At 46.4% G+C, this 14897-nt stretch overlaps 2 protein-coding genes across 2 annotated transcripts in view; one reads left to right on the top strand and one right to left on the bottom strand.

The window, feature by feature from the left end:
- RAB3B (RAB3B, member RAS oncogene family) overlaps positions 1 to 11633 on the bottom strand; it is a 72213-nt gene extending 60580 nt beyond the window's left edge. The window contains exon 1 of the mRNA XM_023188718.1: positions 11570 to 11633. The gene's annotated coding sequence lies outside the window, so the exon portion shown is untranslated. The remainder of the gene's footprint in view (positions 1 to 11569) is intronic.
- LOC111523845 (40S ribosomal protein S26-like) lies at positions 1549 to 1821 on the top strand. Its single transcript, XM_023188729.1, has one exon. The coding sequence runs from the start codon at positions 1549 to 1551 to the stop codon at positions 1819 to 1821; it is 273 nt and encodes a 90-aa protein (XP_023044497.1).
- Positions 11634 to 14897: the final 3264 nt, after the last annotated feature.

The raw sequence follows: 14897 nt of genomic DNA, 5'->3' as shown, positions 1-14897 counted from the left end.
TTTTTTTTGAGATGGAGTCTTGCTCTTTTGCCCAGACTGGAGTGCAGTGGCACAATCTCGGCTCACTGCAACCTCTGCCCCCCGAGTTCAAGCGATTCTCCTGCCTCAGCCTCCCAAGTAGCTGGGATTACAGGCATCTACCACCATACCTGGTTAATTTTTGTATTTTTAATAGAGACAGGGTTTTGCCATGTTAACCAGGCTGGTTTGAACTCCTAACCTCAGGTGACCCACCTGCCTTGGCCTCCCAAAGTGCTAGGATCACACCACTCCTGGCCACATTATGCTTTTTCTACATTAAAACAAGGGTCGCAACCACAACAACCTCACACCGTCCTCCACTCTGCTGTTTGCCAGTCATCTTTCTTTGTGCACAAGAGAAAATTCCTACTATGAATGTATTCATTATAAAAAAGTTGAAAATTATATTATACGAAAATGTGAAAAAGAGAATTTAAAATTAACTGACATCTGGCCAGGCACGGTGGCTCAGGCCTGTAATCCCAGCACTTTGGGAGGCCGAGGTGGGCAAATCACGAGGTCAAGAGATTGAGACTGGGCCGGGCGCGGTGGCTCAAGTCTGTAATCCCAGCACTTTGGGAGGCCGAGACGGGCGGATCACGAGGTCAGGAGATCGAGACCATCCTGGCTAACACGGTGAAACCCCGTCTCTACTAAAAATACAAAAAATTAGCCGGGCGAGGTGGTGGGCGCCTGTGGTCCCAGCCACTCGGGAGGCTGAGGCAGGAGAATGGCGTGAACCCAGGAGGCAGAGGTTGCGGTGAGCTGAGATCCGGCCACTGCACTCTAGCCTGGGCGACAGAGCAAGACTCCGTCTCAAAAAAAAAAAAAAAAAAAAAAAAAAAACAAAAAAAACAGAGACTGAGACCATCCTGGCTATCACAGTGAAACCCCATCTCTAGAAAAATACAAAAAATTGGCCAGGTGTGGTGGTGGGTGCCTGTAGTCCCAGCTACTTGGGAGGCTGAGGCAGGAAAATGGCGTGAACATGGGAGGCAGAACTTGTAGTGAGCTGAGATCCATGCCACTGCACTCCAGCCTGGGCAACAGAGCGAGATACCACCCAAAAAAAAAAAAAATTAACTGACATCCCAACCCACTCAGAAACTATGGCTGTTAACATTTTAGTGTATGTCCTTCAATATTTTTTCATACAAGAGTGCCACCTAAGGCCAGGTGCAGTGGCTCACACCTGCAATCCCAGCACTTTGGGAGGCCCAAGTGGGAGGATGGCTTCAGGCCAGGAGTTCAAGACCAGCCTGGGCAACATAGGGAGACCCCATTTCTACAAAAAGTAAAAAATTAGCCAGGTGTGAAGGCACACATCTATAATCCCAGCTGCTTGGGATGCTGAGACAGGAGTATTATTTGAGCCCAGAAATTTGAAGCTGCAGTAAGCCATGATTGCGTCACTGCACTCCTGCTTGGGCAACAGAGCAAGACTGTCTCTACCAAAAAAAAAAAACGAAAACCTCCTCTCTCCAGTCCACGCCTCCAAGATGACAAAGAAAAGAAGGAACAACAGTCATGCCAAAAAAGGCCCGCAACCACGTGCAGCCTATTCACTGCATGAACTGTGCCCAATGTGTGCCCAAGGACAAGGCCATTAAGAAATTCGTCATTCGAAACATAGTGGAGGCCACAGCAGTCAGGGACATTTCTGAAGCAAGTGTCTTTGATGCCTATGTGCTTCCCAAGCAGTATGTGAAGCTACATTACTGTGTGAGTTGTGCAATTCACAGCAAAATAGTCTGGAATTGGCCTCGTGAAGCCTGCAAGGACCAAACACCCCCACCCTGATTTAGACCTGCAGGTGCTGCCCCACGGCTCCCACCAAAGCCCATGTAAGGAGCTGAGTCCTTAAAGACTGAAGATGGACTATTCTCTGGAGAAAACTAAAATGGAAATTGTACTTAAAAAACAGGCCATCTATGTTAATATTATATTTTATTTGTTAATTTAAAAAGTAATACACACTTATGGAAAATAATTCAAGCATATCCTATTTGCAAGTATTACCTTTTTTACCAGCTGTAGTTTCTTATTTTATTTTTTGAGACGGGGTCTCACTCTGTCACCCAGGCTGGAGTGCAATGGCGCTATCTTGGCTTACTAGTCTTGACCTCCTGGGCTCAAGTGCTCCTCTTACCTCAGCTTCCCGAGTAGCTGGGACTACAGGCATGTGCCACCATGCCCAGCTAATTTTTGTACTTTTTGTAGAGATGGGGTTTCACCATGTTGTCCAGGCTGGCCTCAAACTGGGATCAAGTGATCTGCCCTCCATGACCTCCCAAAGTGCTAGCATTACAGGCAAGAGCCACCGCACCTAGCTGCATTATTTTCTTAATTCCTGGCATCAAATACAAGTAATATGAAACCTAAAGGTTTAAACTGAAAAGTAAGTCTTACTTCCATCTTTGATTCCTGATCCAGCTCCCCTCCCCAGAGGCATACATGTTATCAATTTATATATCCTTCAGAGATAGCCTTTGCATATATAAGCAAAGAGATCTATTTATACTATTTATATACAAATAGCATACCATGCATTTTAGTCTATACCTTCTATGCATATTGTAATAGCTGATATCATATGCACAGAAGATATAGACTAGAATATATGATATGTTATTATTTAGCAAATCACTTAAATTTTAAAAGTACAATCATGAACCGCATAACAACGTTTCAGTCAGTGACAGACGACATGTACAATGGTGGTCCCATAAGATTATAATGGAGCTGAAAAATTCCTATTGCCTAGTGACATAGTAGCCATGGTAACGTCTTAGCACAACATATTACTCACATGTTTGTGTTGACACTGGTGTAAACAAACGTACTACATTGCCAGTTGTATAAAAGTACAGCACATACTATTACGTGCAATACATAATACTTGATATTGATAATAAATGACTATGTTACTGATTTCTATATTTACTTACTACACTTTTATTGTTATTTTAGCGTGTACTTTTTCTACTTAATTTTTTTTTTAAAGTTAACAGTAAAACAGCCTCAGGCAGGTCCTTCAGAAGGTATTCCAGAAGAAGACATTGCCATAAGAGATGACAGCTCCATGCCTATTATTGCCCCTGAAGACTCTCCAGTGGGACAAGATGTGGAAATGGAAGGCAGTGATATTGATGCTCCTGGACCCTGTGTAGGCCTAAGCTCACGTGTGTATTTGTGTCTTCCTTTTTAACAAAATAATTTCAAACATAAATTTTAAAACTAAGGAAGAAAATAAAGAAAGAAAAGTCCAGGTTCAGTGGCTCATGCCTGTAATTCCAACACTTTGGGAGGCCAAGGTGGGAGAATCGCTCAAGCCAAGGAGTTTGAGGCTGCAGTGACCCATGATTGCACCACTGCATTCCAATCCAGGTAACACAGTGAGCCTTCGTCTCAAAAAAGCCCATACAATGTATTTGTACTTTAAGCTAAGTGTTATTACAAAAGAGTCTATGGCTGGGCATGGTGGCTCAGGCCTGTAATCCCAGACTTTGGGAGGCTGAGGCAGGCAGATCACTTGAGGTCAGGAGTTTAAGACCAGCCTAGCCAACATGGTGAAACCCCATCTCTACTAAAAATACAAAAATTAGCCAGGCGTGGTGGTGTGCGCCTGTAATCTCAGCTACTCAGGAGGCTGAGGCAGAAGAATTGCTTGAACTCGAGAGGTGGAGGTTGCAGTGAGCAGAGATCCACTGTACTCCAGCCTGAGTGGCAGAGCAAGACTCAATCTCAAAATAAATAAATAAAAGAGTCTAAAAGGTTTTAAACATTTTTTAAGTTTATAAAGTTTAAAAGTTATGGTAAGTCAAAGTTAATTTATTATTGAAGAAAAATATTTTTAAATAAATTTAGTGTAGCCTAAGTGTACAGTGTTATAAAGTCTCCTATAGTGCATGGTAATGTCCTAGGCCTTCACATTCACTCATCACTCACTCACTGACTCCCCCAGAGCAACTGCTGGCCCTGCAAGCTCCATTCATGGTAAACGTCCTATACAGGTGTACCACTTTTTATATCATACCATATTATGACTGGGTGCAGTGGTTCACACCTGTAATCCCAGCACTTTGGGAGGCTGAGGCGGGTGGATCACTTGAGGTCAGGAGATAGAGACCAGCCTGGCCAACATGATGAAACTCCATCTCTACTAAAAATACAAAAAATTAGCCAGGCATGGTGGCAGATGCCTGTAATCCCAGCTATTCAGGAAGCTGAGGTTGCAGTGAGCTGAGACTACACCACTGTACTCCAGCTTAGGTGACAGAGCCAGACTCAGTCTTAAAAAGAAAAAAAAAACACCACATTTTTACTGTACCTTTTCTATGTTTAGATGTGTTTAGATACACAGATACTTACCACTGTGTTACAATTGCCTGCTGTATTCAATACAGTAACTTGCTGTACAGGTTTGTAGCCTAGGAGTTATAGGCCATCTATTCCATATAGACTATGTGTATAGTAAGCTATAACGTATACCATATAGATTTGTGTAAGTATACTCTATGATGTTCATACAACTATGAAATCACCTAATGACACATTTCTCAGAACATACCCTTGTCATTAGCAATGCATGACTGGACTTAAATAATTCCGAAAGTACCACAAATGTATGAGATTTTGAGACCAGGTGCAGTGGCTCAGCCCCGTAATCCCAGCACTTTGGGAGGCCGAGGCAGGTGGATCACTTGAGCTCAGGAGTTTGAGATCAGCCTGGCCAACATGGTGAAATCCAGTCTTTACTAAAAATACAAAAATTAGCCAGGCGTGGTGGCGCACGCCTGTAATTCCAGCTACTCAGGAGACTGAAGCACAAGAATTGCCTTGAACCCAGGAGACGGAGGCTGCAATGAGTCAAGATCACACAACTACACTCCAGTCTAGGCGACAGAGTAAGAAACAGTCTCAAAAAAAAAAAAAAAGAAAGAAAGTATGGGCTGGGCGCAGTGGCTCACGCCTGTAATCCCAGCACTTTGAGAGGCCAAGGCGGGCGAATCACGAGGTCAGGAGTTCGAGACCAGCGTGGCCAACATGATGAAACCCTGTCTCTACTAAAAATACAAAAAATTAGCTGGGCGTGGTGGCGGCTGCCTGTAATCCCAGCTACTCTGGAGGCTGAGGCAGGAGAATCACTTGAACCTGGGAGGCAAAGGTTACAGTGAGCCGAGATCATGCCACTGCACTTCAGCCTGGGCAACAGTGGAGATTCTCTTCAAAAAAAAAAAAAAAAGTATGAATGAGACTTTGAAAACTCTAAAAAAAAATAATAATTTCAGTTGACTACATTATATTCCATCCTATAGATGTGTCATAAGATCAATTCTTTTTTTTTTTTTTTCTTTTTTTTTGAGAAGGAGTCTCACTCTCACCCTGGCTGGAGAGTAATGGTGCAATCGCAATCTTGGCTCACTGCAACCTCCACCTCCTGGGTTCAAGCAATTCTCCTGCCTCAGCCTCCCAAGTAGCTGGGACTACAGGTGCTCACCATCACACCCGGCTAATTTTTGTATTTTTAGTAGAGACAGGATTTTACCATGTTGGCCCAGCCAGATCAATTCTTTAATATTGTCACTTTCTTTAGGAAGTTGCTTTTAAGTTGTTTTTCTACTCTTAATTTATTATAAATTAAACTACAGTGAACATTTATTTACATAAATTTTTGTACATTTTCCTAATTATTTCCTTGAGATTCCTTGAAGTGGAATTGCTGGTCAAAGAGTCACTTTACTAAAACATAAATTTGATCTTTACCACAATTTCATATCCTTTATCTTATTCTATCCTCTAAATAAAGCTGAGAAATAAAGCTGGAAAGACAGGGATGATTATTTCCATTTGATCAAGAAGGAAATTGAAAGTGAGAAATTAAAAGGATTTGCCCAAATCTCACAGCTAACAGCCGAGACCAGACTTAGTACCCTGCGGTGTTATGAAAAAGTTTAAAGTCAATGCTCCACCCCTCAGATGAATTATTAGGTAAGTCATATTCCCTCTCTAAGCCACAGCTCTTTTACCTTAAAATAGAGAAAATACCACCTACTTCACAGAGCTTGGTACAAGTAGAATGAGTAGTACTATACGTAAACAATCTAACACAGTTTCTCGGCCCATGGAGGTACTGAACATACATTATTTCACTGTCGCCTTTAATTCACTCTGCAGGCAAACCTTGTTCAACTGCCCTCTCCCTGATCGTGGCTCCATTATTTGGGCCTGTTTTACAATTAACTGTTTGCTCCCTCTTCTGGATTCAAGGGGGCTTTATCCATACTGACATCTGGTCAACGCTAGACCTATAGTAAATCCTTAGAGGGTGTTATGTCTTTCAAGAAACACATATAGAGCATTTTTCAAGTGCCAGACTGTCAGTGTAAATGTCAGATTATTGATCTTCATTTTTCTGATGTAGCCCAGCTTCACACTCTTAAAATGCTAGAATTAGAAGGAACTTTGGAGTAGCAGCTTTATTGTAACAAAAAGCCTGGCTACTGGGCCCAGCTTTCCCAGTAACTCAATGTGTAAACTTGGCCAACCTACTTAAATTCTATGCCTCAGTGTCCTCATCTAACAATAATACCTACTTTCACAAGGTGCTGTGAATTTTAAATAAGAGAAATGTATGTGCTGAGAAAAATACATGCAGCTTTGTATAGAATCAGTGAGAAATTTGTCTGCCTTTATTAGCGATGACTGCCACAGATATGAGACTAGGGAGTGATGGCAAGAGTAAAAAATTGTTTCAGTTCCTGATCTACCTCCATTTATCTTACAGGTTAAAAAAAAAAAAAAAAAAAAAAAAGAGGCTCTGCAAAGACAAGCGATTTGTCCAAGCTCACACAGCAAGTCAGTTGGAGGGTCATGAATGGAACTTCTGTTACCTAATGGCTTCCAGGTTTGACAGGATTAAGGAAAATGAAAACCATAACAATTTTAGAGTGAATAAAGCAGCATCCTGGCTGGGCATGGTGGCTCATGCCTGTAATCCCAACACTTTGGGAGGCCAAAGTGGGAAAATCACTTGAGGCTAGGAGTTCAAAACCAGCCTGGGAAACAGCGAGATTCCATTTCTACAATTTTTTTTTTTTTTTTTTTTTTTTTTGAGACAATCTCGCTCTGTTGCCCAGGCTGGAGTGCAGTGGCGCGATCTAGGCTCACTGCAAGCTCCACCTCCTGGGTTCACACCATTCTCCTGCCTCAGCCTCCTGAGTAGCTGGGACTACAGGCGTCTGCCACCACGTCCAGCTAATTTTTTGTATTTTTAGTAGAGACAGGGTTTCACTGTGTTAGCCAGGATGGTCTCAATCTCCTGACCTTGTGATCCACCTGCCTCGGCCTCCCAAAGTGCTGGGATTACAGGCATGAGCCACCACACCCAGCCAAAAAAATTTTAAATTAGCTGGATGTGGTAGTGTGTACCTGTAGTCCTCAGTACTTGGGAGGCTGAGGCAGGAAAATCACTTGAGTCCAGAGGTTCGAGGTTACAGTGAGCTATGATTGCACCACTGTATCCCAGCCTGGGTGACAGAGTGAGACCCTATCTCTAAAAATAAAAATTAAAAAAAGAAGCATCCCCAACATCCTGAGTGTCTTGCCACCATACTATACTTGCCATACCACACTGTCAGCATCTGCTTATGCACACGTAGCATGGCTTTCCCAGTAGGTGGTGTGAGAATGGGGAGAGGCAGAGAGCTGAGTTCAGTTGGAAGGCTCATTCAGATGGAAGCCCCCAAGGGGATCTTCTTAGGAGGGGGCAGCCAGGGACTACTTAGACATTTGGAAGACAGGCAAAAAGCATCCCAGCAGGCAGCTGCCTGAGGCAGATCTAAGCAGACAGGTCACTGTACAGTGGTGCGTGCAGAATTGCATTTGTAAGATAAGCATCAATCAAATCTTTCCTCTATTTTGTGACTGTCACATAAAATGATAGAGCTATCTCCGTGACAAGCAATATAGATGAAGACCCAGGGACCATCTGGGAAGTCGTCCCTGTCCCAGGCTGGGGGAAAGAAATGGCTCCTCAAAGGGTGGCTGTGAAAAACAAATAACCCTTTCAGTCTGATAGGTGGCAGAAATAAGCACCTAAGGAAGAAGCCAACTTCAGGAAAGAGCAGGGGAAGAGGAGGAGAGAGCCCTAAAATCCAGCGAGAAGAGATCAGCTCAATAAATGGAGTGAAAAAATGAATGAAGGAACTTACCTTTTGTTGGAAAGAACATGAGTCTGAGTCCAAGCGACCTGGCATTTGAAAGATAAGCCCTGGCTCTTTCAGTGGTCCTGTAAACTTAGACAAATCAGACTCCTGGCCTCAGTTTCCTCATCTATAAAAGGAGTTCATAAAATGGCTTCCTGGCAAAACTGTTGCAAGAATTAAAACCTGTATATGGGAGGGTGTTTTATTAACCCCTTAATTTTTTTGTTTGTTTGTCTCTGTGCTTCATAGTTTCTTCTAGCAAGTCATCCTGAGTAGTGGAAGTAGTTTGGAGTTCCAAATCAAACAAACCAGATTCAGTTTCCAGGTCTATCATTTATTACATATGAGACTTTGGGAAGAAATTTTATAAGATTAAGACAGTTTCTTCATTCATAAAACAATTGTTGGGAAAATTATAGGTAATGTGGGTCATACATCTAGAATAGTACAGTAATTTCTTGGTATAGGCAAGGGATTGACTCCAGGACCTCCACATATACCGAAATTCATGCCTACTCAAGAACCACAGTTGGCCCAGTGGAACCCACCTAGACTAAAAGTTGGTCCTCTGAATATACAGACTTCGCCTCCCTTCACTACTGTATTTTCTTCTCTTTTTCTTCTTTTTTAAGAGATGGGTGTCACTCTGTTTCCCAGGATGGAGTACAGTGGCCTGACCATAACTCACTGTAGCTTCAAGTTCCTGGGCTCAAGTGATCCTCCTACCTCAGCCTCCCACGTAGCTGGGATTACAGGTTCGAGCCACTGCGCTTGACCCACCATGGTATTTTTTTTTTTTTTAATCAGTGTTTGGTTGAAAAAGAAAATTGGGTATAAGTGGACTTGCACAGTTCAAACCCATGCTGTTCAAAGGTCAACTGTATATGCAATATAGCAGGGGCTCAATAAATGTAATTCCCTGTCTTCCTACTTGGAGCATTTCAGTGAGAATAAGGAGGGAGTTGGGCAAATGTGGACCTCATCCTTCTCCTTTAAGCCACACTCTCCTTTTCTAATTCAATCTGTCTTTAGACTATTCCCCACTGCTAACCCATCACCACCTTTTCATTGTTTTCCCAGGTATCTTAGAGCCACAGAAACAATATCATAACAGTTACCATTTATTGAGCACCTACTAAATGTCAAGCATTCTACAAGATGCTTTCAATGCATTCCATCTTGCACACAACAGATGCTCGATATTCATTTCCTTCCTCCTCCAGATTGGAAAGAGATAGCCATGGGTGTGTCCACTGACAGAACAGAGGCACACCTGCAGAATAAAATCAGTGTCCTCTCTCTTTGTACAGTATTTTACAGTTTACAAAGTTCTTTTCACCCACATTATCCTATTTGATTCTCACAACAATTCTTGGAAATGGATGAAGAAATTGAGGCAGGAGCACCACCACAGCTCAATTATTCATTCAATCAACATTCACTAAGCACCTACTATGTACCAGGCCCTATGCTATATTTTGGGGAGATGGAGAGAGACTCTAGGAGCTTCAAGCTCAGAGGGGAAACCTATTTAAAGATTTTCTATAGGTTACTGATATCTCCCTTCATGTCATAATCTTTAAGAAACTGAAGATTTATTTCTTGGACTGGAGATGCTTTTAGATTTTTGCCTTTTCCCATTCGGTTTCCTCTGATAGGAACACACTTTCCTCCACTGCTAGCTAAATCCTTCATGACCAGGAAGCCTTCTCCAACCCACCCACCTCCCCAAGAATGCCTCTTCTCTGGCTCCCACAGCACCAGGGCTTTCCACTTCTATATATAGGGACTTTCACGGCTTCCATTGTCTTCCTCTGTTTATAGGCACAGAACAGGTGGGCATCCACCTGTGCGCGCGCGCGCACACACACACACACACACACACACACACACACACACACCCTCTCCTTTTACTATCTCCCACCCCTTTCCATCTGGATTCCAGGAAGCTGGGGGAAGAGGGCCCATCTTGTTGTGTTTGTTTTTTCTGTTTGCTTGTTTGTGTGTGTGTGTGTGTGTGTGTGTGTGTGTGTGTGTTTTGAGAGCCCATCTTTCTCCCACCCCCTCCATATCTCCCTTAGCTTCCAAAGGCTGCTGCCCTGCCCTCCCCAAAGTTCCTTCCATGCTGGGACTACAAAACAGAGTTGAATGACTTTTTCTGTCCACGATTCTCTTATTTTCTGTGATCCCTGGTGCCCACATAACAAAGTCCAGTGCCTGGGTCCCCTCCTTGGACTCCTGAGTGGGCAAGACACCGCTAGTGCCTGGGCTCCACTTCAATCCCCATTATCTTTCCATCCTTACACCACAATCCACACCTGGCCTCCTCTCCAGCCTGACCCAGCGCTCCACCACCCTATCTATACCCTCCAGGTTCTCTCACGATTCCTCCACTCGCAGCCGCCAGACCCTACTCTATTCCAGAGCCTCCTCCCCACTCCTGACCAGAATATAGGCCCCTGTGTCCATTTCCAAGGCCACTTCCCTCTGTCTCCACCAGCTCCCTGCCCCCTTCCTCTGCAGTGGGGTAGACCCAGCCTGGCCCCTCACCCTTCCATTCTCCCAGGCTTCCCGCCCCCAAGCCCCACCCCTCGCTTTCCACCTACAGTTATCCCCACGCCGGTCCCCAGCTGGGCTCCACCTCCGACCCCAGCTATCCCTACCCACATCCCCCATAAATGACCCTTTTTCGACCAGACACTGCCCTGCTGCCCTTCCCCATCTCAGCTATCCATACCCACATCCCCCACCCCCTGACCCTCTCCCGACCAGGGCACCAGGGATGCTCCCCAGCTGCCCAGCGACCCTTTCCCTCGGCACCTCAGCCCCCTCCAGCTTCAAACGATCCCCGCCCAGCCAGTCCCCTCCCCTCAGTTCCTCACCTCCACGCCTCCCCCCGTGCCCCCGCTCTAGCGCCCCTCAATCCTTTCCCTCAGCGCCCCGTTCGCTGCCCCTCAGCTGCCCTGTACCCCCTTTCCGCACAGCCCCTCTCCGCCCTCCTCGCAGTTCCCTCGCCCCTCATGCCCCCGTTTCCCCCCGCAATCCCTCGCTGCCCTCCAGTTGCCCCCATCTCTCCTCCCAGCCCCAGCGCCGTCTTTCTTGCTCCCCTCCCGCCCTTGGAGTTCCCCCGGCTGCCCCCACGGTTTGGGAGACCCTCTCGGCGCTCCCTCCCTAGGCGAGCCCCACCTCTGCCGCCGCGGAGCCCCCTCCCTCGCTCCTCCCCCGGCTCCCCTCCGCTGCCCCGTGCTCCTTCTCGGCGCCCGCTCTCGTTGCCCAGCGCCGCGCGCCGAGGATCGGTCCCCGATCTTCCGCGGGCGGGCTGCCCGGGCCGCGCCCCTTACCGCGGACTCCGAGTGCGGGACGACGGGTTCGCTCCCGTAAGGTCGGCGGGACAGTAGGACCTGGCGGCGGGAGGGAGCGGAGGGGGCCAGGGCAGGGCTCTGCGGGGCGCTGCGGGCGGGTCGGGTCCGGTCCTGTCTTCACAGTGGCGCCTGAGGGCTGAGGCTCCAGCTCCAGCGCTGCTCTTCTCTGGCCGCATCCAGGCCCCGCCCAGGGGCGGAGTCTGTGTTCGCCCCGCCCCGGCCCTCAACGCCTGGCAGGTGTAAGGAATCCGAGGTTACTTAGGACCTCCAGATCCCACCTATCTGGGTGACTATCGTGATTTATCTTAATTGTCATGCCTCGTTCCATTGACTGAACTTACTAGGGTAATTAGAGAGCTTTTATGATACTGGAGCTAATGATGGGTAACAGTTTTGCCATTTCCAAACTGCTTTCTGGTCCGTTCTATCGCTCCGTCTTCACAAAAGCTCAGGGAGGGAGGCTGACTACAAGCGGAAATGAAGCCAGAAACCTGGACGCTGTCCTCTACCCTATCTGTGCTTCCTTCACACCCCACATCCCACCGCCTTAGCATATCCCTGCGCTGCCTCTGTGTCTCCATTGCCCTTGTTTTGACTCCGGCATCATCACTTGTTGCTTGGACTAATGCAACAGCTTCCTAATTCCTGCCTTCACTCTCCAATTCATCCTATAAAACCAAGAGGTGGTGTCAGCATGGCCATTTCCCCCCTTGTACAAAAATTATTTCTCCTGTGCTCTCCAGTCATACCACCTTCCACCCCTCCTCATCACTGACACCCAATTGCTCCTTATGCATTAAAGATCGCAGCCCCTGGCTCATGGTCATCCTCACTAGCCCCTGTTCTGTGCCATACTCCTGGTGACTTCAGTAGCTATGAGATTTCCTGGTCCCACTCATTCTGAGTCAGATACCAAAATCATTTTGACACAAGCCTGAGCAACCCTTTAAAAAATGTCACCATGTTACCATCAATCTTGTTTAAGAAAACTCTTGGCCGGGCACAGTGGCTCACGCCTGTAATCCCAGCACTTTGCGAGGCCGAGGTGGGCAGATCACTAGAGGTCAGGAGTTCGAGACCAACCCAGCCAACATGGTGAAACTGTGACTCTACTAAAAATACAAAAATTAGCCAGCCAGGCATGGTGGCCCATGCCTGTAGTCTCAGCTACTCGGGAGGCTGAGGCAGGAGAACTACTTGAACCCAGGAGGCAGAAGTTGCAGTGAGCCAAGATCACTGTACTCCAGCAGTGCACTCCAGCCTGGGAAACAGAGCCAGTCTCTGTCAAAAAACAACAAACAAACGAAAATCTCTCAATGGTTTCCCATTACCAGGAGGCTGTCAACAGGAGTAGGAAAATGTTCTTGCCTGGCCCGGCCCTAGAAAGTCCCACTTCCACCAGAGGAGGCAGATACAGGAGGTAATTAACGCCCCACGCTCAAATCCTGATGTGGACTTCCAGTCTTCCTGAGGTCACAGGAACCAGCTGACAGCTTGGTCTAGAATCGTCTTTCCTCACACTTCTCCCCCGTCTCAGATCTTAGAGGTCTGAGTCAAATACCAAAACCATTCTCCCCCCAAGTTCCATTATGACCCTGTCTACAGTGTACATCTCCAGCCTAGGAGCCACCCAAGCTGGCAGCTCCTCTGCTTGTCTGGCCTCTGTCTCAGACGCTTACTCTTCTGAGCTTCTTGCCAAGCCCTTTCACTCACACTGCCCACCACACTGCCAGCCCTTTCCTCTGTGCCTTCTAGAATCCTGTTCTTTTGTCAACAAACTCACCTATACTCTCTACTTCTTCAGAGTACTCAGATGACTTCTTTTCCTGAGCATCCTCCAGGTACTGCCTCCTGTGCTGCCCTCTGCTAGAAGGCTTCCCATTTTTCCACTCCCCATATACTGTAAAACCAGGATGTGGGGTTGGCTTGGCCATTTCCACCCTTGTACAAAAATTCTTTCTCCTGTACTCTCCAGCCATACCCACCTCAACCCCTCCTCATCACTGACACCCAATTGCTTCTTATGCATTAAAGATTGCAGCCCCTGGCTCATGGTCACCCTCACTAGCCCCTGTCCTGCCATCCTCCTGGGGACTTCAGTAGCTATGGGAGTTCCTTGTCCCTCAGTCCTTGGCCTCCACATCACCTTGGCCACCAGCTCCCATGGTCACTCTTGAGCTCTTAATCACCCACTGCTGGTGCCTCTGTAATAGCAAAATCAAACATGCTACACTGAACTGCTCCCTCACTCCCTTTCTCCCACAAGGCCCTACTTTCCTCATTTCAAAATAGATGAGATGATAATGATTATTCTGTCTTCCCAGGAATAATGAGATAGCATATAGAGCCATCCTTTTAAAGTTGTGAGACAATATGAGAACAGATGGTATTGCTTTTATGTAGTCTCAGTTCTTCTGGTTGCTTTCTTCTTCTCCTTCCCCTGAAAGGTGGTGTAGTAAATTAGAAAGGGCACACACAGGCTTGGGGCCAGGCAGACCTGGTCTTCAGTCTTTGCTTACTGTGTGATCTTATGCCAATTACCTCATTTCTCTCGCATGCACACCCGTTCCTCATTTGTAGAAAGAGCAATAATAAGATCTGCTTCTCAGAGTTGTTGGGAAGATCAAATGAGAACACGAGCTACTGAAGAGGACTTGATAGAGTGCTAGGCACACAGTAAGCATTCGATAAATAGGAAACACTGTGCTTCGTGTAACAGAAAAAAAAAGTACTATTTTTAAACCACAACACTCTTCCAGGAATAACAGATCCCAATGCACAGAAGGTCCTTTTGTCCTGCTTGGAGCCTCAATTGATCAGTGTGAATATGTAACTTTGGGAGAAGAATTTGTTTTCTATGTTTAAAAAGGGGGTAGGAGTAAGTGGGGCGTGATGGCTCATGCCCGCAATCCCAGCACTTTGAGATCACCTGAGGCCAGGAGTTCGAGACCAGCCTGGCCAACGTGGTAAAACTCTCTCCACTAAAAATACAAAAATTAGCCGGGTGTGGTGGTGGGTGCCTGTACTCCCAGCTACTCGGGAGTCTGAGGCAGGAGAATCACTTGAACCTGGGAGGCAGAGGTTTCAGTGAGCCTAGATTGTGCTACTGCACTCCAGCCCAGGTGACAGTGTAAGACTCCATCACAAAAAAATTAGGGATAGCGGGAGGCAGAGGTTGCAGTGAGCCGAGATTGCACCATTACACTTCAGCCCTGGCAATAAGAGTGAAACTCCACCTCAAAAAAAAAAAAAAAAGATTGGGTGTGGGAGGGTTGGGGGGAGGAGAATTTGGAATTCACTTGACAAA

The sequence above is a fragment of the Piliocolobus tephrosceles genome, chromosome 1 (genome assembly GCF_002776525.5).
Source record: "Piliocolobus tephrosceles isolate RC106 chromosome 1, ASM277652v3, whole genome shotgun sequence".
NCBI classification, from domain to species: domain Eukaryota; kingdom Metazoa; phylum Chordata; class Mammalia; order Primates; family Cercopithecidae; genus Piliocolobus; species Piliocolobus tephrosceles.
This window is presented reverse-complemented; position numbering and strand designations above follow the sequence as displayed.